Source organism: Oncorhynchus mykiss, chromosome 29 (assembly GCF_057628025.1).
Source record: "Oncorhynchus mykiss isolate SJ-2025 chromosome 29, ASM5762802v1, whole genome shotgun sequence".
Lineage (NCBI taxonomy): Eukaryota > Metazoa > Chordata > Actinopteri > Salmoniformes > Salmonidae > Oncorhynchus > Oncorhynchus mykiss.
The window spans coordinates 13,551,001-13,578,713 of NC_143050.1; the positions used below are offsets into that span (position 1 = coordinate 13,551,001).

Genomic DNA, 27,713 nt, shown 5'->3' on the forward strand with positions numbered 1-27,713 from the left:
CAACAAAACCCAATATCTAACAAATTCCACAACAAAACCTAATATCTAATAATTCCACAACAAAACCCAATATCTAACAAATTCCACAACAAAACCTAATATCTAACAAATTCCACAATAAAACCTAATACACACAATCTAGTAAAGGAATGAGAATATATAAATATAAAATATATGGATGAGCAGTGACAGAGCGGCTAAGACGCAATAGATAGTCTCAATCTGATGAGTTTGGAGGGCACTATGGTGTTGAATGCTGAGCTGTAGTCAATGAACAGCATTCTCACATAGGTATTCCTCTTGTCCAGATAGGATAGGGCAGTGTGCAGTGTGATGGCGATTGTGGACCTCTTTCCATGACGTAGACTGACCAGGTGAATCCAGGTGAAAGCTATGATCCCTTATTGATGTCACTTGTTAAATTCATTTCAATCAATGTAGATGAAGGTGAGGAGACAGGTTAAAGGAGGACAGGCTCATTTAATGGCTGGAACGGTATTAATGGAAGGGTATCAAACATTATATATATGGAAACCACGTTTGACTCCATTCCATTGATTCCATTCCAGCCATTACAATGAGCCGGTCTTCCTATAGCTCCTCCTCTGGTGGTCACCTACATCCAGGACTTCCTTCCCAGCGGTGCCTGTGTCCTCCAATGAGCTTTCAGCGACACATACTATAGTAGGGATCAGAACCTGAGAAAGTGGTATTTCATTATAGTTATCCGACCTGTTCAGACCTGTTCCTCATGGAGGTTAATTTATTTTGGTATATTACATACCCCAGGAAGACTGTGACTGACATAGACAGGGAGACACTCCCTATGAGGGAGAACAAATCACAAGATAACACTATTTTGAATACCAACTTCCTTTGATATGGCAGATTGTTATGTAATACACTGTTTCACAATTCCAGTCCTTACTCAACCCCAACAGTACACATTTTTATTGTAACCCTGGACAAGCACACCTGATTAAACTTGTCAACTAATCATCAGGCCCTCAATGAGTTGAATGTGGTTTGTCCCAGGCAACAACAAAATGTGTTCTGTTGAGGGTACTGGAGGACTTGGGAAACATTGCTGTAATACATATACATACATATAGCTAGGTTTCCAGGCTTGTTGTTCACAGCAGGTAGATATGTTACTAAATAGATGGTAAACTGTGATTCTATGTCATAGTGAGCGATTGCTGCAAATACTAGTGGTAGTGAAATGAGTTGTCTTTGCTGCTTTTGAAAAATGATAATTCTCCTATTGTATTTTTGTGACAGGTACTGTATGGATCTTTGAAATGGATAGAGAATAGTGACAATCTTCATCTTGTACACGGTTGTTGTGAGTTACAAGGTGTAGCGGTTACAATGGGCAGCAGGACTACTGCCAAGAACTACATAAAACCTGAGCAAAATATGCCATTTTATTCTATTTTATTCCAAAAACAACAACCTCTGCATTTAAAATAAGAACCAATTGTTTATAACAATGTAACTTATCATTGACAATACAGTGTATTATGTATTATCAATCCATTTGATGGACAAAATCAAAAGGAATGGGCCCTCACTCCTCAAACAGGACATCCTGGACAATGCTTTCATCACAGGAAAAATGACCGTTTCCAGACAGACAGTATGGTATACAGTAGGTAATACTGTTCTCACATTGTGAAATATGCATATATTATATATAACCAGAGAACGTCAGGCAAAAAGTGAAAACGCATGTTGTTGACATCTTTCAGTGGCCAAAAGATATGGGAGTGAGATTTCCCACTGCACACACAAAGGAAGCTTATTGGCGAAGAATGATGTGGTCCAATGACAAGGGGACAAGAGATCCTTAGAGATGTCCAAAAATGTTGTCAGAGTACTCAAAAAAAGAGCAAGCATTCAACAAATGTATTGAAAATAGCAACGCTAAAGAGGGGTTTTGCAGACTAATGTCTAGCTAGCTAGGTGATGCATGTCATTCACATTCATGTTGTTTCACAAACGTGTGGTCTCATAACTGATTTGATAGAGCTTCCGAATTGCATTTCGAATGCAACACAGACGTCTGGATATCTGGTGGGACAAACATTTATGAATTCCAATGGATGCTTCTGTAAAGAGGTAAGTAAAATATTGTTTTGCAAACACACGGTAAGTGCAATTTCACACATGATCATGCTTTTTACCGGGCACACAAGTCAATAAAAAGACAACAATAATCATGCATAAAGACTTGTGTCTCTGAAATCAAATTCCTTCAAATTGGATATCAGCAATGTGACCTTGAGAAAAGCTGCGCTTGATGACTTTGGTGCAAAATGTTCCTGTACGGACTGAGAGGACAGTGCCCACTGCCACAATGAAGACACTCTTGGTAGACAAGTTGTGATACTGTTGAACCCAACCCCCATCCCTCATCAAGATGTAGACAAACATTACAGACGAACAGCCCATCACATCTCCAAACACAATAACCCCACCACAGACACAGCTATAACAACCCATGGCATCTCCATGGGCCATCACTTACAGAGAACACATCAAAAACACACGAGGTTATATACAGAGGACAGCAGAACGGTCAGAATTGGTCTATGGGACTGCACAAACTTGCATGAAACCATTTAACTGACACAGAGGACATTGAGACTGAACTACAACGTTTCTAATAACATCTACACAATGTGGGCTGGTCACAGATCAGAATGCAGTAGTCCGACAGGCCAGTGATTAGCAGAATGAGAGGCTCTATAGCAATCTAACAGACAACGGACTTGTATTGAGACACGTTACGACACTTGACTACTCATTGCTAAATACACGCTACCGGATTGCCTGGATGACTTCAGTGACCTCATTGACCTCGAAGGACCCAGGAGCTGGGAGGCCTCGTGGAGGATCACTACCCTGTTTAACTCACGGGGAAGGCATGGACATAGAGAAACACAATCAATAGAAAACAAAGCTTTCCCCAGCCCCTTCGACTGTACATCCCAGCAATGGTTTTAGTTTTGTGCAGTAGAACGCTCACCCCTCCAGGGTTTGTGCTATATATGCTGTCTGTCACCGTTAGTTCTTTTGGGAGTTTGACAGACATGACCCTTGATCACATTTACAGATCCCTGTACTTCCTCCTCACTTGTCCCCTGCCTTCTGCTAAAGTTCCGGACAGCTAGGCTCTCTCTGGGGCTGGAGTTAGCAACGGTATGTCAGAGAGTTGCCGATTCACTAGAGCGAGTGTCAGTTTCACTGTCTCAGGACGCAGTCTCAGAAAGAGCTCCTCAACAACATTCCCCAGTGGTTGGTGAGGAGCTACACTACAATAACTGCCACTCAGAAACACAACCACTCAGTAGGCCTCAACCTGGAGCAGTACAGTTAGCTGGAGAAGAAAAACAAAGAACGCACTCTCCCAACGTTTACTCACAGACAGGGCAAGACTGGTAGGACCATTACAAGAACAGCACATCTATCTATAAAACGCAACCAGTTTCAAAGAGCAGAATCTGTTGTAGCAGCTCAAGAAACATGGATCATATAAAACAACCTCAAGCAGAGCGAACAATGGACGGGACAGCAGAGGCAGAATGTGTTATGACGTTACATATGAAATTATGAGTGGGCCTTCTTCATTGCTTTCATAGGAGTAATACTTTCAGTGTGTGGATGTATGTAGACATGGAGTTCTCCATTTCGAACTAGCAGTGGCCAGTCAATGCCATGCAGACCACAGCTTTCACAGGAACCTATGAAAACAATACACAATAGCCTTTGTACATTTAGATGTCTGAGTGCTGCCTAACCCTCAGACAGATACACAGTACATACACACAACATGTGTCTCCAAGCCATTTATCCAAGGTCTTACTACAACTGGCTGTGGAATCTGCAGTTAACAACAACATGGAATGAATACTGATGGTGGTGTACATTGATTTAAATACACACAAAAAAAGGACACACTTATCCATGTTACAACGACGGCAACAGCAACTCTGACAGGAAGTTGGAGAGGAAAGACGTAGCGGCACTGTAGTGGTTTGTATGAGATGCTAAGTGGACAATGTGCATGTAGACATTGATTAAAGTGCGTGCAAACTCTTAGAGAAAGAGATAGACACCGGTGGATGGGGGCTGGCAGTTGTCTGCAATTCACTACAAAGGGCCAAGCTCCAAACTGGAATACAGCAGTCATCATACCAGGGGTTCAACAGACAGAACATTACCCATTCAAATGATCAAATCAAATACAGAATGAATGTGAGCTGTGACTTTTCAAAAGACTTGGATGGGACTATCAGTCATGATACACAATGTGACAGAGGTTCTATTCCACAGAGGCCACTGAAAGAGCACGGACACCAACACATCTCCAGTCTGTCTCCACCCCGATCTTCTGCTCCTCTATCTTGCATTGTATTTGGTTCTGGATTGGTTTGTTTTGTCTCTCTGCTTTGCTGTCATGGTAAAATACTCCCGGTCCTACATGAAGTGCATCTGCATAGGAAAATAAGCCTGTTACGGTTTAATAACAGATCATTCAGTGTAAGAAACAGAACAGTACGGTAACACTACAAAAACGTAATATAGTAACACGATCTTACATTATTCCAGAACCTACTGGCAAACCAACACTAATTGGCATTGACTAATGAAGTATTAAACAGCAAGTGATACATTCTAAAAGGAGCACAGACAGGATTACAAGTATGATTATGATTAACCTACTTAGGCCTCTTAACTGATGCCTTGAATCATGATTCACATAACAGAAGTAGTTAGGGAGAGGACAGTGAGGAGAGGACAGTGAGGAGTGGAGAGAGGAGTGGAGAGAGGACAGTGAGGAGTGGAGAGAGGACAGTGAGGAGTGGAGAGAGGAGTGGAGAGAGGACAGTGAAGAGAGAGGACAGTGAAGAGAGAGGACAGTGAAGAGAGAGGACAGTGAGGAGAGGACAGTGAGGAGTGGAGAGAGGACAGTGAGGAGTGGAGAGAGGAGTGGAGAGAGGACAGTGAGGAGTGGAGAGAGGACAGTGAAGAGTGGAGAGAGGACAGTGAGGAGTGGAGAGAGGAGTGGAGAGAGGACAGTGAAGAGAGAGGACAGTGAAGAGAGAGGACAGTGAAGAGAGAGGACAGTGAGGAGAGGACAGTGAGGAGTGGAGAGAGGACAGTGAGGAGTGGAGAGAGGACAGTGAGGAGAGGAGAGAGGACAGTGAGGAGAGGAGAGAGGACAGTGAGGAGAGGAGAGAGGACAGTGAGGAGAGGAGAGAGGAGACAGTGAGGAGTGGAGAGAGGACAGTGAGGAGTGGAGAGAGGACAGTAAGGAGTGGAGAGAGGACAGTGAGGAGTGGACAGTGAGGAGTGGAGAGAGGACAGTGAGGAGTGGAGAGAGGACAGTGAGGAGTGGAGAGAGGACAGTGAGGAGAGGAGAGAGGACAGTGAGGAGAGGAGAGAGGACAGTGAGGAGAGGAGAGAGGACAGTGAGGAGAGGAGAGAGGACAGTGAGGAGTGGAGAGAGGACAGTGGAGAGAGGACAGTGAGGAGAGGACAGTGAGGAGTGGACAGTGAGGAGTGGAGAGAGGAGTGGAGAGAGGACAGTGAGGAGTGGCGAGAGGACAGTGAGGAGTGGAGAGAGGAGTGGAGAGAGGACAGTGAAGAGAGAGGACAGTGAAGAGAGAGGACAGTGAAGAGAGAGGACAGTGAGGAGAGGACAGTGAGGAGTGGAGAGAGGACAGTGAGGAGTGGAGAGAGGAGTGGAGAGAGGACAGTGAGGAGTGGAGAGAGGACAGTGCGGAGTGGAGAGAGGAGTGGAGAGAGGACAGTGAAGAGAGAGGACAGTGAAGAGAGAGGACAGTGAGGAGAGGACAGTGAGGAGTGGAGAGAGGACAGTGAGGAGTGGAGAGAGGACAGTGAGGAGAGGAGAGAGGACAGTGAGGAGAGGAGAGAGGACAGTGAGGAGAGGAGAGAGGAGACAGTGAGGAGTGGAGAGAGGACAGTGAGGAGTGGAGAGAGGACAGTGAGGAGTGGAGAGAGGACAGTGAGGAGTGGACAGTGAGGAGTGGAGAGAGGACAGTGAGGAGTGGAGAGAGGACAGTGAGGAGTGGAGAGAGGACAGTGAGGAGAGGAGAGAGGACAGTGAGGAGAGGAGAGAGGACAGTGAGGAGAGGAGAGAGGACAGTGAGGAGAGGAGAGAGGACAGTGAGGAGTGGAGAGAGGACAGTGGAGAGAGGACAGTGAGGAGAGGACAGTGAGGAGTGGACAGTGAGGAGTGGAGAGAGGACAGTGAGGAGTGGAGAGAGGACAGTGAGGAGTGGAGAGAGGACAGTGAAGAGAGGAGAGAGGACAGTGAGGAGTGGAGAGAGGACAGTGGAGAGAGGACAGTGGAGAGAGGACAGTGAGGAGTGGCGAAAGGACAGTGAGGAGTGGAGAGAGGACAGTGGGGAGTGAAGAGAGGACAGTGAGGAGTGGAGAGAGGAGTGGAGAGAGGACAGTGAGGAGTGAAGAGAGGACAGTGAGGAGTGGAGAGAGGAGTGGAGAGAGGACAGTGAAGAGAGAGGACAGTGAAGAGAGAGGACAGTGAAGAGAGAGGACAGTGAGGAGAGGAGAGAGGACAGTGAGGAGAGGAGAGAGGAGACAGTGAGGAGTGGAGAGAGGACAGTGAGGAGTGGAGAGAGGACAGTGAGGAGTGGAGAGAGGACAGTGGAGAGAGGACAGTGAGGAGAGGATAGTGAGGAGTGGACAGTGAGGAGTGGAGAGAGGACAGTGAGGAGTGGAGAGAGGACAGTGAGGAGTGGAGAGAGGACAGTGAGGAGAGGAGAGAGGACAGTGAGGAGAGGAGAGAGGACAGTGAGGAGAGGAGAGAGGACAGTGGAGAGAGGACAGTGGAGAGAGGACAGTGAGGAGTGGAGAGAGGACAGTGAGGAGTGGAGAGAGGACAGTGGGGAGTGAAGAGAGGACAGTGAGGAGAGAGGATAGTGAGGAGTGGAGAGAGGAGAGGAGAGAGGATGATGAGGAGTGAAGAGAGGACGGTGGGGAGTGGAGAGAGGACAGTGAGGAGAGAGGACAGTGAGGAGTGGAGAGAGGACAGTGAGGAGTGGAGAGAGGAGAGTGAGGAGTGGAGAGAGGAGAGGAGACAGTGAGGAGTGGAGAGAGGACAGTGAGGAGTGGAGAGTGGACAGGTAGGAGAGAGGACAGTGAGGAGAGAGGACAGTGAGGATAGAGGACAGTGAGGAGTGGAGACAGGAGAGGAGAGAGGACAGTGAGGAGTGGAGAGAGGACAGTGAGGAGTGGAGAGTGGACAGTGAGGAGAGAGGACAGTGAGGAGTGGAGAGAGGACAGTGAGGAGTGGAGAGAGGACAGTGAGGAGTGGAGAGAGGACAGTGGGGAGTGAAGAGAGGACAGTGAGGAGAGAGGATAGTGAGGAGTGGAGAGAGGAGAGGATGATGAGGAGTGGAGAGAGGACGGTGGGGAGTGGAGAGAGGACAGTGAGGAGTGGAGAGAGGAGAGTGAGGAGTGGAGAGAGGAGAGTGAGGAGTGGAGAGAGGAGAGGAGACAGTGAGGAGTGGAGAGAGGACAGTGAGGAGTGGAGAGTGACAGGTAGGAGAGAGGACAGTGAGGAGAGAGGACAGTGAGGAGAGAGGTCAGTGAGGAGTGGAGAGAGGAGAGGAGAGAGGACGGTGAGGAGTGGAGAGAGGACAGTGAGGAGTGGAGAGTGGACAGTGAGGAGAGGACAGTGAGGAGTGGAGAGAGGAGAGGACGGTGAGGAGTGGAGAGAGGACAGTGAGGAGTGGAGAGAGGACAGTGAGGAGAGGAGAGAGGACAGTGAGGACAGTGGGGAGTGAAGAGAGGATAGTGAGGAGTGGAGAGAGGAGAGTGAGGAGTGGAGAGAGGAGAAGAGACAGTGAGGAGTGGAGAGTGGACAGGTAGGAGAGAAGACAGTGAGGAGTGGCGAGAGGACAGTGAGGAGTGGAGAGAGGAGAGGAGAGAGGACAGTGAGGAGTGGAGAGAGGACAGTGAGGAGTGGAGAGAAGACAGTGAGGAGTGGAGAGAGGACAGTGAGGAGTGGAGAGAGGAGAGGAGTGGAGAGAGGAGAGGAGAGGAGTGGAGAGAGGACAGTGAGGAGTGGAGAGAGGACAGGAGAGAGGACGGTGGGGAGTGGAGAGAGGACAATGTGGAGTGGAGAGAGGACAGTGTGGAGTGGAGAGATGACAGTGAGGAGTGGAGAGAGGACAGTGAAGAGTGGAGAGAGGACAGTGAGGAGAGTGGACAGTGAGGAGAGAGGACAGTTAGGAGTGGAGAGAGGACGGTGAGGAGAGGAGAGAGGACAGTGAGGAGAGGAGAGAGGAGACAGTGAGGAGTGGAGAGAGGACAGTGAGGAGTGGAGAGAGGACAGTGAGGAGTGGAGAGAGGACAGTGGAGAGAGGACAGTGAGGAGAGGACAGTGAGGAGTGGACAGTGAGGAGTGGAGAGAGGACAGTGAGGAGTGGAGAGAGGACAGTGAGGAGTGGAGAGAGGACAGTGAGGAGAGGAGAGAGGACAGTGAGGAGAGCAGAGAGGACAGTGAGGAGAGGAGAGAGGACAGTGAGGAGAGGAGAGAGGAGACAGTGAGGAGTGGAGAGAGGACAGTGAGGAGTGGAGAGAGGACAGTGAGGAGTGGAGAGAGGACAGTGAGGAGTGGAGAGAGGACAGTGGAGAGAGGACAGTGAGGAGTTGAGAGAGGACAGTGAGGAGTGGAGAGAGAACAGTGGGGAGTGAAGAGAGGACAGTGAGGAGAGAGGATAGTGAGGAGTGGAGAGAGGACGGTGGGGAGTGGAGAGAGGACAGTGAGGAGAGAGGACAGTGAGGAGTGGAGAGAGGACAGTGAGGAGTGGAGAGAGGAGAGTGAGGAGTGGAGAGAGGAGAGGAGACAGTGAGGAGTGGAGAGAGGACAGTGAGGAGTGGAGAGTGGACAGGTAGGAGAGAGGACAGTGAGGAGAGAGGACAGTGAGGAGAGAGGACAGTGAGGAGTGGAGAGAGGAGAGGAGAGAGGACAGTGAGGAGTGGAGAGAGGACAGTGAGGAGTGGAGAGTGGACAGTGAGGAGAGAGGACAGTGAGGAGTGGAGAGAGGACAGTGAGGAGTGAGAGAGGACAGTGGAGAGAGGACAGTGGAGAGAGGACAGTGAGGAGTGGAGAGAGGACAGTGAGGAGTGGAGAGTGACAGGTAGGAGAGAGGACAGTGAGGAGAGAGGACAGTGAGGAGAGAGGACAGTGAGGAGTGGAGAGAGGAGAGGAGAGAGGACGGTGAGGAGTGGAGAGAGGACAGTGAGGCGTGGAGAGTGGACAGTGAGGAGAGAGGACAGTGAGGAGTGGAGAGAGGAGAGGAGAGAGGACGGTGAGGAGTGGAGAGAGGAGAGGAGAGAGGACGGTGAGGAGTGGAGAGAGGACAGTGAGGAGTGGAGAGAGGACAGTGAGGAGAGGAGAGAGGACAGTGAGGACAGTGGGGAGTGAAGCGAGGATAGTGAGGAGTGGAGAGAGGAGAGTGAGGAGAAGAGACAGTGAGGAGTGGAGAGTGGACAGGTAGGAGAGAGGACAGTGAGGAGTGGCGAGAGGACAGTGAGGAGTGGAGAGAGGAGAGGAGAGAGGACAGTGAGGAGTGGAGAGAGGACAGTGAGGAGTGGAGAGAGGACAGTGAGGAGTGGAGAGAGGAGAGGAGTGGAGAGAGGAGAGGAGAGGAGTGGAGAGAGGAGAGGAGTGGAGAGAGGACAGTGAGGAGTGGAGAGAGGAGAGGAGAGAGGACGGTGGGGAGTGGAGAGAGGACAATGTGGAGTGGAGAGAGGACAGTGTGGAGTGGAGAGATGACAGTGAGGAGTGGAGAGAGGACAGTGAGGAGTGGAGAGAGGACAGTGAGGAGAGTGGACAGTGAGGAGAGAGGACAGTTGGGAGTGGAGAGAGGACGGTGAGGAGAGGAGAGAGGACAGTGAGGAGTGGAGAGAGGACAGTGAGGAGAGGAGAGGACAGTGAGGAGAGGACAGTGAGGAGAGGACAGTGAGGAGAGAAGACAGCAAGAAGTAGACAGTAAAGAGAAGACAGCAAGAAGTAGACAGTAAAGAGAGGACAGTGTAGAGAGGACAGTAAAGAGAGGACAGTGTGGAGTGGAGAGATGACAGTGAGGAGTGGAGAGAAGACAGTGAGGAGTGGAGAGAGGACAGTGATGAGAGTGGATAGTGAGGAGAGAGGACAGTTAGGAGTGGAGAGAGGACGGTGAGGAGAGGAGAGAGGACAGTGAGGAGTGGAGAGAGGACAGTGAGGAGTGGAGAGTGACAGGTAGGAGAGAGGACAGTGAGGAGAGAGGACAGTGAGGAGAGAGGACAGTGAGGAGTGGAGAGAGGAGAGGAGAGAGGACGGTGAGGAGTGGAGAGAGGACAGTGAGGAGTGGAGAGTGGACAGTGAGGAGAGAGGACAGTGAGGAGTGGAGAGAGGAGAGGAGAGAGGACGGTGAGGAGTGGAGAGAGGACAGTGAGGAGTGGAGAGAGGACAGTGAGGAGAGGAGAGAGGACAGTGAGGACAGTGGGGAGTGAAGAGAGGATAGTGAGGAGTGGAGAGAGGAGAGTGAGGAGTGGAGAGAGGAGAAGAGACAGTGAGGAGTGGAGAGTGGACAGGTAGGAGAGAGGACAGTGAGGAGTGGCGAGAGGACAGTGAGGAGTGGAGAGAGGAGAGGAGAGAGAACAGTGAGGAGTGGAGAGAGGACAGTGAGGAGTGGAGAGAGGACAGTGAGGAGTGGAGAGAGGACAGTGAGGAGTGGAGAGAGGAGAGGAGTGGAGAGAGGAGAGGAGTGGAAAGAGGAGAGGAGTGGAGAGAGGACGATGGGGAGTGGAGAGAGGACAATGTGGAGTGGAGAGAGGACAGTGTGGAGTGGAGAGATGACAGTGAGGAGTGGAGAGAGGACAGTGAGGAGTGGAGAGAGGACAGTGAGGAGAGTGGACAGTGAGGAGAGAGGACAGTTAGGAGTGGAGAGAGGACAGTGAAGAGAGGAGAGGACAGTGAGGAGAGGACAGTGAGGAGAGGACAGTGAGGAGAGAAGACAGCAAGAAGTAGACAGTAAAGAGAAGACAGCAAGAAGTAGACAGTAAAGAGAGGACAGTGTAGAGAGGACAGTGTAGAGAGGACAGTAAAAGAGAGGACAGTGTAGAGAGGACAGTAAAGAGAGGACAGTGTAGAGAGGACAGTAAAGAGAGGACAGTGTAGAGAGGACAGTAAAGAGAGGACAGTGTAGAGAGGACAGTAAAGAGAGGACAGTAAAGAGAGGACAGTAAAGAGAGGACAGTAAAGAGAGGACAGTAAAGAGAGGACAGTGTAGAGAGGACAGTAAAGCGAGGACAGTGTAGAGAGGACAGTAAAGCGAGGACAGTAAAGAGAGGACAGTGTAGAGAGGACAGTGTAGAGAGGACAGTAAAGAGAGGACAGTGTAGAGAGGACAGTAAAGAGAGGACAGTGTAGAGAGGACAGTAAAGAGAGGACAGTGTAGAGAGGACAGTAAAGAGAGGACAGTGGGGATTACCTGGGCTCCTGGCATGGGGGCAAATGGATTGGTATGTCGCAGGACAGGCTGGTTGTACATCATAGACTGTGGTGCCATCATAGGGACTCCACCCATCTGCCCCATCTGATGAGGCATCTACAACGGGGGGAGGAGGACAAAATGTCACCTGAGGATCAGTGGTCTTTGTGTGCAGATCCCCCTTATTGTTAGGCCTGGGTACTGTACCATGGTGCAGATCATTCCTTATTGTTAGGTCTGGGTACTGTACCATGGTGCAGATCATTCCTTATTGTTAGGTCTGGGTACTGTACCATGGTGAAGATCATTCCTTATTGTTAGGTCTGGGTACTGTACCATGGTGCAGATCCCCCTTATTGTTAGGTCTGGGTACTGTACCCTAGTGCAGATCAGTCCTTATTGTTAGGTCTGGGTACTGTACCATGGTGCAGATCCCCCTTATTGTTAGGCCTGGGTACTGTACCATGGTACAGATCATTCCTTATTGTTAGGCCAGGGTACTGTACCATGGTGCAGATCCCCCTTATTGTTAGGCCTGGGTACTGTACCATGGTGCAGATCCCCCTTATTGTTAGGCCTGGGTACTGTACCATGGTACAGATCATTCCTTATTGTTAGGCCAGGGTACTGTACCATGGTACAGATCATTCCTTATTGTTAGGCCTGGGTACTGTACCATGGTACAGGTCATTCCTTATTGTTAGGCCTGGGTACTGTACCATGGTGCAGATCCCCCTTATTGTTAGGTCTGGGTACTGTACCCTGGTGCAGATCAGTCCTTGTTGTTAGGCATGGGTACTGTACCATGGTACAGATCATTCCTTATTGTTAGGCCTGGGTACTGTACCATGGTGCAGATCACTCCTTATTGTTAGGCCTGGGTACTGTACCATGGTACAGATCATTCCTTATTGTTAGGCCCTGGTACTGTACCATGGTGCAGATAATTCCTTATTGTTAGGCCTGGGTACTGTACCATGGTGCAGATCATTCCTTATTGTTAGGCCTGGGTACTGTACCATGGTGCAGATCCCCCTTATTGTTAGGCCTGGGTACTGTACCATGGTGCAGATCATTCCTTATTGTTAGGCCTGGGTACTGTACCATGGTGTAGATCATTCCTTATTGTTAGGTCTGGGTGCTGTACCATGGTACAGATCCCCCTTATTGTTAGGCCTGGGTACTGTACCATGGTACAGATCATTCCTTATTGTTAGGCCTGGGTACTGTACCATGGTGCAGATCCCCCTTATTGTTAGGCCTGGGTACTGTACCATGGTGCAGATCATTCCTTACCATTCCATAAACAGGCAGTTGCTGTGTCGTCATGGGAAAAGCGACTGGTGCTGGAGCCTATGGAGAGAAAGGGTGAAATGGAACAATGCAAGACTAGAAGAACAGACTGAGGAATGCACTACAGGTACTCCCTCTACAGATATTCATGTACTTACATAGCCAGTATAGATCATTCCATTCTGCAGCATGAGGGTAAGAAGAGGAGGAGAAATAGCAGGACATGTAGATGGGAATGGATGGCGTGGTGGATAATTGAGTGGAAAATGTAAAGAGAAGATGGATGAAAAAATGAAATGAAAAGAGGAGAGATAATTAGAGTGCAAACTTATTCAAATATGCAGAGGGAAAATGAGAATTGCCAGCGCCCGAGAGGAGCTGCAATAACCACTTCCATTTTGAAAGATGGGATTTGCAGCAGAATCCCAGTGTGTAATGTGTGCTGTTAGATTCTATAAGGAAAGAGTACATCTAATATCAAAGCCACCTTTTGCATTGCTGGCTTGTCCTTAACATTATATTTGGTGAGAGTAAGCAGGAGACTCTTGCAACGCCAGGAACCCATGTTCGATTCCCACTGGGGCCACCCATATGGAAATGTATGGACATACAGTATGATTAATGTCTCTTTGTATAAAAGCGTCTGATAAATGGCATATATTACATACTATCACTCACCAGCTGTGGTATGGGCATAGCTTGAGGAGCCATGAGTGTGTGGTGGCTCCAGTTGGGGGTGGTGCAGGTGGTTTTGGCCTGCCAGTGAGTCCCCCCTGTGGGCCTCTTCTCTACCAGGTGGGTCCACTGGAGCTCTGGCCTGAGGGGGTGGGGGTTATGTATCAGATCAAACTGGATCCAATACTGTATTATACTGGATCCTATACTGTATTATACTGGATCCAATACTGTATTATACCGGATCCTATACTATACTGTATTATACTGGATCCAATACTGTATTATACTGGATCCTATACTGTATTATACTGGATCCAATACTATACTGTATTATACTGGATCCAATACTATACTGTATTATACTGGATCCAATACTATACTGGATCCAATACTAAACTGTATCATACTGGATCCAATACTGTATTATACTGGATCCAATACTGTATTATACTGGATCCAATACTATACTGGATTATACTGGATCCAAAACTATACTGGATTATACTGGATCCAATACTATACTGGATTATACTGGATCCAATACTATACTGGATTATACTGGATCCAATACTATACTGGATCCAATATATACTGTATTATACTGGAACCAATACTATACTGTATTATACTGTATCCAATATTAAACTGTATCCAATATTATACTGTTTATACTGGATCCAATAATATACTGTATTATACTGGATCCAATACTATACTGTATTATACTGGATCCAATATTATACTGGATCCAATATTATACTGGATCCAATACTATACTGTATTATACTGGATCCAATATTATACTGGATCCAATATTATACTGGATCCAATACTTTACTGTATTATACTGGATCCAATATTATACTGGATCCAATACTATACTGTATTATACTGGATCCAATATTATACTGGATCCAATATTATACTGTATCCAATATTATATATACTGTATTATCCTGTATCCAAGATTATACTGGATCCAATACTATACTGGATCCAATATTATAGTGTATTATACTGTATCCAATATTATACTGTATTATACTGGATCCAATACTATACTGTGTCCAATACTGTATTATACTGTATCCAATACTGTATCCAATATATACTATATTATACTGTATCCAATACTATACTGTATTATACTGGATCCAATATTATACTGTATCCAATATTATAGTGTATTATTCTGTATCCAATATTATAGTGTATTATACTGTATCCAATATTATACTGTATTATACTGTATCCAATATTATACTGTATCCAATATTATAGTGTATTATTCTGTATCCAATATTATAGTGTATTATTCTGTATCCAATATTATAGTGTATTATACTGTATCCAATATTATACTGTATTATACTGTATCCAATATTATACTGTATCCAATATTATAGTGTATTATACTGTATCCAATATTATACTGTATTATACTGTATCCAATATTATACTGTATCCAATATTATACTGTATTATACTGGATCCAATATTATACTGTAGATTGTTTGCACATCGGTCCTTTTCAAATAGTATTGACACTCACTTTTTGGCTGGTATTTCTCCGAACTGCAAGTCTGGAAAATGAGCGATTAAGATGTGTTACATGTTCAGATGTTATTACAGACCATATGACCATTTAATTACTACTGAAAAATAAAATTATATGTGAAGCAACAAGTAAAAGCGAGAGAGACTCACTACCAACGAGGTTGGCTAAAGAGGAGTCCAGGTGGCTGGGTATCATCTTCCCCCCAGAGTGCAGCGGGATCCCAGGGCTGTGGGAGTGGACGTGTGTCGGCTGAGCTGGCTTCAGAAGATCCCCTGGGAGCCCCAAACCTGAGGACAGAGACATACAGGGGGATAGAGTTTGTTCTCACAAGGAAAGAGTCCAAGAGTGAATGTATATTGTTCATTTTTTATTGTTTATTTCCCTTTTGTTTATTATCTATTTAACTTGCTTTGGCAATGTAAACATGTTTCCAATGTCAATAAAGCCCTTTGAAATGAAATAAGTCAGAGAGAGGGTCAGAGAGTCAGGTCACACAGAGAGAGGGTCAGAGAGTCAGGTCACACAGAGAGAGGGTCAGAGAGTCAGGTCACACAGAGAGAGGGTCAGAGAGTCAGGTCACACAGAGAGAGGGTCAGAGAGTCAGGTCACAGAGAGAGGGTCAGAGAGTCAGGTCACACAGAGAGAGGGTCAGAGAATCAGGTCACACAGAGAGAGGGTCAGAGAGTCAGGTCATACAGAGAGAGGGTCAGAGAGTCAGGTCACAGAGTCAGGCTACACACACACACACACACACACACACACACACACACACACACACACACACACACACACAGACAGAGAGACAGAGAGAGACAGAGAGACAGAGAGAGTCCAGCTACAGGGAGAGAGACAGAGAGAGAGAGAAAGAGAGAGAGAGAGAGAGAGAGAGAGAGAGAGAGAGAGAGAGAGAGTCCAGCTACAGGGAGAGAGACAGAGAGAGAGAGAGTCGGGCTACAGGGAGAGACAGAGAGAGTCCAGCTACAGGGAGAGAGTTGGGCTACAGGGAGAGAGAGAGAGTCCAGCTACAGGGAGAGAGACAGAGAGAGAGAGAGTCGGGCTACAGGGAGAGACAGAGAGAGTCCAGCTACAGGGAGAGAGTTGGGCTACAGGGAGAGAGAGAGAGTCGGGCTGCAGGCTACAGGTTAATAGCCATAGCCTCAGGCATATTGTAAGGCTATTTCAGTCCTGTCATATTGTAAGGCTATTTCAGTCCTGTCATATTGTAAGGCTATTTCAGTCCTGCCAGCTGTCCAGTAGAAAGCTACAAGCCATGTTGACTCAGCGATCAGAGAGAGAGGGACCAAGCAGGAATTGTGTGTTTGTACTGTATGGATGTGTAGTCTGTGAATCTCACCTCCCCAGGCGTTGCTGTTAGACGGTACAGTGTGTGTTTGTACTGTATGGATGTGTAGTCTGTGAGCCTCACCTCCCCAGGCGTTGCTGTTAGACGGTACAGTGTGTGTTTGTACTGTATGGATGTGTAGTCTGTGAGCCTCACCTCCCCAGGCGTTGCTGTTAGACGGTACAGTGTGTGTTTGTACTGTATGGATGTGTAGTCTGTGAGCCTCACCTCCCCAGGCGTTGCCGTTAGACGGTACAGTGTGTGTTTGTACTGTATGGATGTGTAGTCTGTGAGCCTCACCTCCCCAGGCGTTGCCGTTAGGCGGTACAGTGTGTGTTTGTACTGTATGGATGTGTAGTCTGTGAGCCTCACCCCCCCAGGTGTTGCTGTTAGACGGTACAGTGTGTGTTTGTACTGTATGGATGTGTAGTCTGTGAGCCTCACCTCCCCAGGCGTTGCTGTTAGACGGTACAGTGTGTGTTTGTACTGTATGGATGTGTAGTCTGTGAGCCTCACCTCCCCAGGCGTTGCTGTTAGACGGTACAGTGTGTGTTTGTACTGTATGGATGTGTAGTCTGTGAGCCTCACCTCCCCAGGCGTTGCTGTTAGACGGTACAGTGTGTGTTTGTACTGTATGGATGTGTAGTCTGTGAGCCTCACCTCCCCAGGCGTTGCTGTTAGACGGTACAGTGTGTGTTTGTACTGTATGGATGTGTAGTCTGTGAGCCTCACCTCCCCAGGCGTTGCTGTTAGACGGTACAGTGTGTGTTTGTACTGTATGGATGTGTAGTCTGTGAGCCTCACCTCCCCAGGCGTTGCTGTTAGACGGTACAGTGTGTGTTTGTACTGTATGGATGTGTAGTCTGTGAGCCTCACCTCCCCAGGCGTTGCTGTTAGACGGTACAGTGTGTGTTGTCTGGATCGTTGGGTTGTAGGAGGGCTGGACGTTGAATAGGTCGCTGGTGAGGTTTGGCACGCTGGGGAGACAGAGGAGAGAGTCAGACAGCAGAGATAAAAAAGATAGCAGAGCAGACCCCAGGGGGGGGGGGGGGGGTTCCTATTCACTAATAACCCAACTAATATACTATAAAGTGATTTAGCTAGCTCCCATTTGTAATAAGATACATAGAGTAGTTATACAGAGCAAACAAACTGAATGAAACATACCCATAGGTCTTAAACACAACAATTATCAGACAGCAGGTCTGCTTACTTATTGGTACCGGATAGAACAGATGAGTTGGAGAAGAGTTCTGTGGCCCCGCTGCTGGCACTGCCCACTGACTGGGCACTGGGAGAGATGGTGGGCGTCTGCATGTCATTCACCTTGGCTCCCTCATCCTGTAGGACAGACACACAGGAGTGAATCCACATGAGACAAAAGAACGTACAACAGGGCTGGGTTTTACATGTGTTTCCTAATTAGCCTATATACGAGTACATTATCTGAAAGAACAATGTATAACAAGTGTTTATAATATGTAAATTATAAGCGCTATAATTTATTCTCATTTATATAGGTATTCATACAGTAATGCATTTACATTGTAATGGGCTATTCAAGAAAGTTGTTCTACAGTGGTAGCAGTGACCCTGTCTGACCTGGAGGCTGTTCGGGTCCTCCTTCTGTTCCATGAGGCTGAGGGAGATTCCAGTGCTGGACAGTGACGATACAGCACTGGTTAAGGTGCTGGCTCTAGAGAGACCACAAGAGCGCTTGTCAGGCACACTAACTGTCACACATAGCATTCTGGGACTAACCTCAGGGATCAGAAAAACACTAATAATGTGTCTGACTGTGTGCCTGTATTGTATTTGTATTGTCAAGACATGACAACTAATGGTGGAGCAGTGACTGATAAATATGTTGACGTGCCAGCTTCAGTGACTGATAAATATGTTGACGTGCCAGCTTCAGTGACTGATAAATATGTTGATGTGCCAGCTTCAGTGACTGATAAATATGTTGACGTGCCAGCTTCAGTGACTGATAAATATGTTGACATGCCAGCTTCAGTGACTGATAAATATGTTGACGTGCCAGCTTCAGTGACTGATAAATATGTTGACGTGCCAGCTTCAGTGACTGATAAATATGTTGACGTGCCAGCTTCAGTGACTGATAAATATGTTGACGTGCCAGCTTCAGTGACTGAGGAATATGTTGACGTGCCAGCTTCAGTGACTGATAAATATGTTGACATGCCAGCTTCAGTGACTGATAAATATGTTGACGTGCCAGCTTCAGTGACTGATAAATATGTTGACTTTTCAGCTTCAGTGATTGATAAATATGTTAACGTGCCAGCTTCAGTGACTGATAAATATGTTGACGTGCCAGCTTCAGTGACTGATAAATATGTTGACGTGCCAGCTTCAGTGACTGATAAATATGTTGACGTGCCAGCTTCAGTGACTGATAAATATGTTAACGTGCCAGCTTCAGTGACTGATAAATATGTTGACGTGCCAGCTTCAGTGACTGATAAATATGTTGACGTGCCAGCTTCAGTGACTGATAAATATGTTGACATGCCAGCTTCAGTGACTGATAAATATGTTGACTTTTCAGCTTCAGTGATTGATAAATATGTTAACGTGCCAGCTTCAGTGACTGATAAATATGTTGACGTGCCAGCTTCAGTGATTGATAAATATGTTAACGTGCCAGCTTCAGTGACTGATAAATATGTTGACATGCCAGCTTCAGTGACTGATAAATATGTTAACGTGCCAGCATCAGTGTAAATGCCTCCTTCAGACTCAAAGTGTTACCTGGTGTCTGTGGAGAGCTCCTTGGTTCTCCTCCCCTCCAGAGAGGCCAGATGCTGCTCCAGAGCTTCCAGGAGGCTGCTAGGGGCCTGATTGAGAAAGGGGGGGGGGGTGAAGTAACAATACTTTACCAAGGGAGAACAGCATTGTGTAGAAAAATTGGGAAAACACACACACCCAAAAGCGTGCTGTCACACACACACACACACACACACTCACAGGTGCGGTGCGCACACATTTTTGCACGCACAAGCACACAGACACACGCGCGCACACAGAGCAAAATAACACATTGTTCAGCATAGTCTCCATATTTGCAGCTAGTTTTACATATCAATACATCTGGTATAATTAGGTTTGGCTTCACGCCAGACATGCACAGATCAGTCATCTCTCTCATGCAATCAAGTAGACAGGCCTGGGAGGTCATTACAGTGTATGGGCCTGAGGGGGTCAGAATACAGAAAAGAGCTTAGCCCATGCATCTATGCCCCCACACACACACCACAGTCCATTAATGGCCAGTTAACCAATGGATTCTGTTTATATGCTAATTTGAGTATCACTATTCATTCATGAATATTAATTTAATCAATTGTATTTTACAGGTTAGAGTAGACATAATATTAGTGGATGCTACAATTTTGTCATTAGCTTAGTGTCCAATTGAAAAAGGGTTTGGGAGCCAAACGAGTTAACTGACAGAAAAGCCAAATATCTGATGAATATTAGGTAAAAACACATTTGGCAAATGAATAGCATATTTTATAAAGATATAAAAAAAGATGGTTTAATAAACCAAGGATGAGCGAATTCATTTTGCACATGTCATACCCATGTTTCAACCAGAGGCTTGCTTTTCATTACAGAACACAATCGTAACTCATGCAGCTACTTGTATAACTATTTAGGGGAAACGTGAATAATTACAATTCTGGATATCCTTCTTCAGAGAATGATAGAATATTCTAAAAGTTTAAAGTAAAGAAAACACCATCTACAGCTCAGTAATGACATGGGTTACTATTTAGTTGAACAGGGACACGTAAGGTCTTCATAAGCACTGCAAACATGACATACCAGTTGACAGAAACATTTGTTCATGATTATTTTTCTCAATGTGGAGGGAAAACATGAGTGTCATTGAAGAGAGCGTCAACAAGTGTTTGTAGCGTCACATCAGATGTTATGCACTGCTTAGGATGGCATTACGGACACTTTGGTAGAAACCATTCGCTGCTCTCCCCACAGCTATGTTGATGGGATATCTTTTCAGGAAAAATATGTACAATAGTGTTCATTTTGAGGCAACACAAAGTTAAACTGTATGAGAAATCATGAAGGGATGTCAAACCTTGATGTACAAAAGGCTTATATGGGCAAACACCATAGGCCCATATCTGCTAGGACAGAGGCTGAATTTGCCTGACTTTTCAGAGTCATTTCAAAATCAAAACTAAATGTATTTTGTGATTCAACTAGAAAAAAAAAATACTAAAATCAAGGTAGAGAAACAACAAAAAAAATCACCAGCACTTGCACTTGACCCCCCCACTTCTAGCTCTGACTCTACTGATAGCTACGTTATTGAGGGAAAATGTACTTTCCATGCCTGTGATGTGTTTGTCCCAACTAGCTATCTTAAGATGAATGCACTAACTGTAAATCACTCTGGATAAGAGCACCTGCTAAATGACTCAAATGTATGTTTTGCACAATCTCCAAAATTAGAAAGGGTCACATATTTGGAACCCATTTTGAAAGTAGCCCCCTCTGTACCCCAGAGCTCAGAGAGAGGGGGGTTCATCAGAATGAGAGGAAGGGCTTGTGGAAGTCTGTAGGGTGAGTAGGGAATGGGAGCGTTTACAATGGAGCCACATGGGAGATATTGAGATGAAATGTACCACTGACCTGTGTGAGATCGGGGATGTCACCCTGATCAATTCCAACTTGCTGTGTCACAAAAAAGGAGGGAAGGGGGGGGGGGGGGGTGGAGGGCAAAAACCAAACATAATAAACAAACAAACAAATAAACAAACAAACAAATAAACAAACAACCACAGAATAAAGGGGGGGTAGGTGTGTGGAGGAGGGAAAAAGAAGAATCAAACCAAAGGATTCATTACTCCATGCACTGACTACAAACAAAACAATAAAAAGACAACAGGGGAATTGGCATGCCCACACGTACATACAGTACACACACACACACACAGGATCTGAAGACTGGTTTGAAATGAATGTTTACACATTGAAATGCCATTGACAGGTGTGCCGGGTACATTGGGCTGTAATACTCATGTGACTGCAAGGTGAGAAACATCCAAAACAAACACACAACTAATGTTGACTTTGAACGAAAAAGGCAGGGGCACAAATGACAAACACATTGTTAGACGACTAAATGAATGGGCCCTTAGAGTCAACGTTAGCCCGTATTTGGATAGAAGCCCACCCCCATCACCCCAAACCTTCCTCCAAATAGTAACCAAATCAGTAAAGACAGCAAGAACGCCTTTTAATAAAAGAATGCAGGAGAAACTATAAAACTACAGAGAGATACTAATTATCTTCGCAAATCGGCCTTCTGAATTGCAAGTAGTACTTTACGTGGATAACAGCAGACATTCATCATTGCAAAAGAGAGAAAGGGAAGGAAAGAGTAAGAAAAAACCTCTTCCTTAGACATGCAACACAGGCATCAGAACAGGCAGCACATGGAGGGGCCTTCACTGTGAGATTTGTATGCCCACTAATAGGCTAGCCTCTGCATTCATGACCTCAGCATGAGCCTCCACCACACGGCAACAGAGGGACAGAGAGACGGAGAGGAGAGGAGAAGAGCCCTACCTTCCTGCTGGATCTATCTGAAACCTTCCTTTCCTCAACACAAGCCAAACAGGGAAACATTACCTCTGCAACTTTGAGAAACTCTGACAGCTTGGTCATTCTGTTCAGAAACGTCTTATAGATCTCCAGGGCATCTTTGCATTGGTTCTTCTTCATGTCAAAATATTTCTCTTTAGGATAAAAAAAGAGGATATGTTAACTAAGCAAAGAAGAAAACAAAAAGGGACAAAGGATTTTAGCTAGGTATTTTCTAGATACATTTACAAACATCCTAGTGACACCATAGTAACACCATAGTGACATCCTAGTGACACCATAGTAACACCATAGTGACACCATAGTGACATCCTAGTGACATCCTAGTAACATCCTAGTGACACCATAGTAACACCATAGTGACATCCTAGTGACACCATAGTAACATCCTAGTGACATCCTAGTAACACCTTAGTGACACCATAATAACACCTTAGTGACACCATAGTAACATCCTAGCGACATCCTAGTGACACCATAGTGACACCCTAGTGACACCATAGTGACACCATAGTAACACCATAGTGACACCATAGTGACACCATAGTGACACCATAGTGTCATCCTAGTGTCATCCTAGTGTCATCCTAGTGTCATCCTAGTAACATCCTAGTAACATCCTAGTGACACCATAGTAACACCATATTGTCATCCTAGTGACACCATAGTGACATCATAGTGACATCCTAGTGACACCATAGTAACACCATAGTGACACCCTAGTGACACCATAGTAACACCATAGTGACACCATAGTGACATCCTAGTGACATCCTAGTGACAACCTAGTGTCATCCTAGTGTCATCCTAGTAACATCCTAGTGACATCCTAGTGACACCATAGTGACACCATAGTGACATCATAGTGACATCCTAGTGACATCCTAGTGACACCCTAGTGACACCATAGTAACACCATAGTGACACCATAGTGACACCCTAGTGACACCATAGTAACACCATAGTAACACCATAGTGACATCCTAGTAACACCATAGTGACACCCTAGTGACATCCTAGTGACATCCTAGTGACATCCTAGTGACACCATAGTAACACCATAGTGACATCCTAGTGACACCATAGTGACATCCTAGTGACACCATGGTATCACCATAGTGACATCCTAGTGACATCCTAGTTCTCCTCTAACTAACAGATAGTGTACTTACCCAGCATGTTGATAACTCCTTCATTGTAGGCAGCAAAGAGGCGGATGGAGTCTTTAAAGAGCAGCAAGAAGGCGCTGTTGATGACGCCATTGGTCAATTCATTAGAGTTAGCCTGGGAAGAGAACAGATGAGACATTGAGCGTTCATACTGACAGCTAGCTCACTGTCATCATGTAGCCCATATTATGGACCGCTCAACACCCCAACCATGCAGCCTACCTGAAAGTCCAGCAGAGCATCCAGCTGATTCTGAATGATAGGTAGAGTCTTGATCAGCTTGTCAACGGTCATGGTGCGCATCATACCATCAACCCTGTCAGCAAGAGACACGCAGCGCCACTTTAACAGGACAAGTGATGACTGACTAACATGATCATACAGCATGAATCAAACAACTCCCTGTCAATCATGTTGATACTTAATATAATCCACACATTATCCAAAGAGGCTGCTGAAATAAATGACTTGTTTAGCTGGATTACCTTGAATCTATTTAAAGGCTTGTCCCCAATCTTTGCCATTGTTTCTATGACGAAGTCACTGTTTCTCCCTCTTGAGGTGGGCCTGGCCACTGAGGTAAACTATGTATCCCAGGGTGACAATGTGGAGGTTTTCCACACTAGCCACTACAGGACATCTTACCCTCTCTTCATCTTGGTGAAGTCCACAGCCACCAGTCTGTAGGACAGGGCCTTCTCATTCAGATACCTGCTGTAGCGTCTGATGAACGTTGACATGTCATATCCTGGCAGAGAGGGAGCACTTACATTCATATTTAGAGTGCTGGCATGGCAGCACACAGAGCCACACCTCTGCAGCGCGTTCAGAGTGACAGTTTGAATTGTTGTACTGCACACTGTTGTTCATGCATTGCACGATTATAATGTTTTTTTTTTATGCCTGTGACTTCTGTACAGTTTGTCTCTGGTGTGAAATGGCTTGCGTTGAAAAATTCCCTACAGTACCTTGTAATGCCCCCTTATCCAAGAAGTTGCTCAGGTTAAAAAGTGTGTTTCTGGACGCCAGGTACTGGATTAATCGCTGGTGATAAAATACAGAGAGAGTGGGATCAAAACCAGTAAGAATAAAGATTCAATCAAACGTTTGAATACCAGAGGACTTGAACAGTGCATAATATACATTATATGCCATTTAGCAGACACGTTTAACCAAAGCGACTTAAGGTCATGCGTGCATACATTTCACATATGGGTGGTCCCGGGAATTGAACCCACTATCCTGGCGTTACAAGTGTCATGCTCTACCAGTAACAATTGAGCTACAGTGAAGCCAGTCATTGCCATACATCATTGGGCTCCCGAGTGGCGCAGCGGTCTAAGGCACTGCATCTCAGTGCTTGAGGCATCACTACAGACACCCTGGTTCGAATCCCGCTATATCACAATTGGCCCAATTGGCCCAGCGTCATCCGGGTTTGGCTGGTGTAGGCCCGTCATTGTAAATAAGAACTTGGTCTGAACTCATGAGGTGATGATGATGAAGGACTTGAACCCCAGCTACTAGTGTGTGTTTGTTTTTAAACAAGGAAAGAAATCAGGCAAATGGGTTATGGTTAGAAGTTGTTATTTTTTTTAGTTAGGATTAGGTCTAGTTTTAGGGTTAGGCTTAGTGTTAAGGTTAGGGTTATGGTTAGGTTAAAACTGTGTGTGTGCGTGTATGTTTGTTACGTACCTCGTTGCCGTACATCATGAGGTGGTGCGTGGTGATGAGGGATTTGAACACCACCACCCAGCTGTTGTTGGCCGTCCTCTCAAACAATGTGTCAGCCAGGTGGGGGACACTCACGTTCAGCTCGTTGGTGCAGTGGATCAGGTCTGCCAAAACACACGGCATGTGGACAATTAAACATTGGACAGTGCTTTCTGTGCTTTACATATAGTCTACTTTACAGGTTGATCAACTCATGCTGAACATTACTAACAGCAGTTAGATCTCTGGTAGGCACCTCCCACCCTTGAAAAAGATCCTGTTACTAGTGAATTAACTATCACTTATTATGCCTTAATTACAGTGACTAAACAGTAATTAACATTTCAAACTGGAAATCTGATTGTAAAGCAGACGGTGATCAAAATAACTCAAATATAATTATATATTCCTTCTAGACATTTGACTCTAGGAGGGATTTCCCTCCCAGGAGTTTAAGCTTATACTAAACCATACAAGAGAATATAAAAGTACATTTCCTACATTCTTACCCACAGGATTTGTCCACTTTCCTCAAAGACTGAAATTTGAACTGCGTGAGGAATCAGGATAATCCATAGCAGTACAGACTCTTTAAATAACTACATTTGCAGTCGGCTACCACATTTTTAAGTCCCATTTGAAATCTTCGATTCCACTCAGAAATTACTATTTTTATTATTTTAGCTTATGTAATTGCACACAAAATGACTCTAACATGACTCAAATTTGCACAATTGATTACTTTCAATAAAGATTGGGGAAATAGAGAATTCAACAATGAAAAAATCCTTCCCAGAAAATAACCAGACCGGCAACACAAGATCTGTTAATTGAACCAATAACCCTCTGGGTCTATGGGTTGATACAGGACAGGACTGATTGAGCTTAATTGATTGACTGGACACAGTAATTATTTGGGTAGAAAGCCACCTAACCTAATCATCAGCAGTTAAATGTGGAGAAAATGCTTGATATCCAACACACACTCCAGTTCCAGACCACACACAGATAAACAGAAATGTTGAGATCAAGGTTGTCTATGACACTGTTGTCATTGTACTAATATGATTGACCCATGGACACCAGCTCACTACAAACTAAAGTAGCTGAGAAACCTCAAAGGGTACATACAAGCACAATATACTGTACCTTTGTGGCAGCAATAATATCGGAATAATACCATTGTTAATAAGTTATTCGTCTTAAATTAGACTGATTTTTGTCTAAAACTCAGTAGGAAATAGAGGAAATAATAGTAGATTAACTCAAATTATGCATTTAACCTAAACTGCCAGAAAATGTTAGCCTACATAGCCAGTCCTATTAAAAGGGGAATTGATTGCATTATTACTTCATACAATGATGAATAAGGTAATAGGCTATTTATGATCACAATGTGTGCATTTGCATGTATGACACTGAGTAATAACCTATTTGTCTCATTATGTTTAGGCTACAGTACGATAGCCTACTGTAGGATGATGACACTGTAATGATTGACTACATGAGCTGTTGAAGGCTATGATGCGCAATTATTCATAGCCTATTACCATAGAATGTCGAAAACCTTGCTATTAAAACTACACCAATGGCCAATCAAACATGATGAACATACAGGTCTTCTTGAATATTCAATGTTACCAATGCTTTTGTTGCGAAATATGTAGCAACGGCGGGACACTGGTGGTCTACTTAACCTACAGTCAAGGTGTTTCTTCTTTGGTCCGCTGACTTCATGCGTCGTGGCCTTGCAGACGGCTTTGCTTATAGCGGATCCTGTCATGCTGTGCTGAGCCGCAGCGATCCGATCCGTGATAGACTGTCCAGACATGTTTCAAAAGCAAGTAATCGGGGAATTAGAAATCAAAATGTCTTTAGTGGTGATTGGGAGCGTGCCCTCTAAACAGATTGCCCGTTTGGAAACAAAAAACGTACACTGGCGCGAATCCGATGGCAGAATTCATACGGCAGCCAAATAAAATATACGGCTAGTCAGTAAACCATATATTTTATTGGCAATCCAATGGTCCACACATACAAATCTAAAAAACCTTATCCAAAACCGAGCACACCGAAATCAGCCGATAATGATTCGTTCGGATGGTCGTGAATGTATCCCCATAAAAGCTTTCTAATGGTGATGATGCCGGTTAGTGTACAGCCAGTACAGTATACTACATGAACAGCAGCAATCATTGATTAGTTAGCCTACCAATGCTCGGTTGGTGATCACACAACGTTCGCGCTGGTTAGATGATTGCTGCTAGACTGATTTTGAAGACGTTACAAAATAGCATATGATTAGTGTATTTTCTCTCAAGCTTCCCTGTGATCGTGTCGAGGTCTTGTAGCAGTGACACCGAGTTTTTCCGTATCCTTTAATTGCCGTGTTCCATATGTTTTAATCTGAAGGCATTTACAAATGGTTCTTACATTTTACAAATGTTTTTTGTTAGGTAGCTGATTATTCATTTTTTCAGTTAAACTTCATGTGTAAAATGGCAGTATCGCCTATGAATCAGGTGACTTAGAAAGGGGTTGATTGGCCAACACAGAAAGGGTCCGGGGTGGGCATCTTAAAGTGGAACACTGCGATTTAATTTTAGGAAGCTGGTTCATGATTTGAAGTGGATGGAATCTGTCTAAAACTCAAACCGATTAGGCCTGCAGTAGGCATGCTGTCCAATCAGATTCAGCCACATCTGAAGACAAACCCCTGGCCTAGTATGGTATTGATGTTATATCATTAGTATTTGGCTATAACAACA

The 27,713-nt window shown here is 45.5% G+C and overlaps 1 protein-coding gene across 11 annotated transcripts; it reads right to left on the bottom strand.

Annotated features, from left to right (window-relative positions):
* Positions 1 to 1,420: 1,420 nt before the first annotated feature.
* LOC110510153 (phosphatidylinositol-binding clathrin assembly protein) lies at positions 1,421 to 27,538 on the bottom strand. 11 transcript variants are annotated; one of them, XM_090226545.1, is made up of 19 exons: positions 26,647 to 27,538; positions 24,928 to 25,070; positions 24,201 to 24,276; positions 23,878 to 23,980; positions 23,455 to 23,548; positions 23,236 to 23,347; positions 22,091 to 22,197; positions 21,089 to 21,130; positions 19,181 to 19,266; positions 18,008 to 18,101; positions 17,619 to 17,746; positions 17,282 to 17,382; positions 15,216 to 15,350; positions 15,058 to 15,088; positions 13,506 to 13,644; positions 12,986 to 13,009; positions 12,831 to 12,887; positions 11,535 to 11,651; positions 1,421 to 4,497 (listed from the first exon to the last, which is right to left on the bottom strand). In XM_090226545.1, the coding sequence occupies exons 1-19, from the start codon at positions 26,774 to 26,776 to the stop codon at positions 4,483 to 4,485; spliced, it is 1,734 nt and encodes a 577-aa protein (XP_090082671.1). In that variant the 5' UTR covers positions 26,777 to 27,538; the 3' UTR covers positions 1,421 to 4,482. The 11 variants fall into 11 exon arrangements, with proteins under 11 accessions (XP_090082671.1, XP_090082670.1, XP_036824134.1 ...); XM_090226544.1 differs by having other exon boundaries at positions 1,421 to 4,515; XM_036968239.2 differs by having other exon boundaries at positions 15,213 to 15,350.
* Between the last annotated feature and the right edge of the window lie 175 nt (positions 27,539 to 27,713).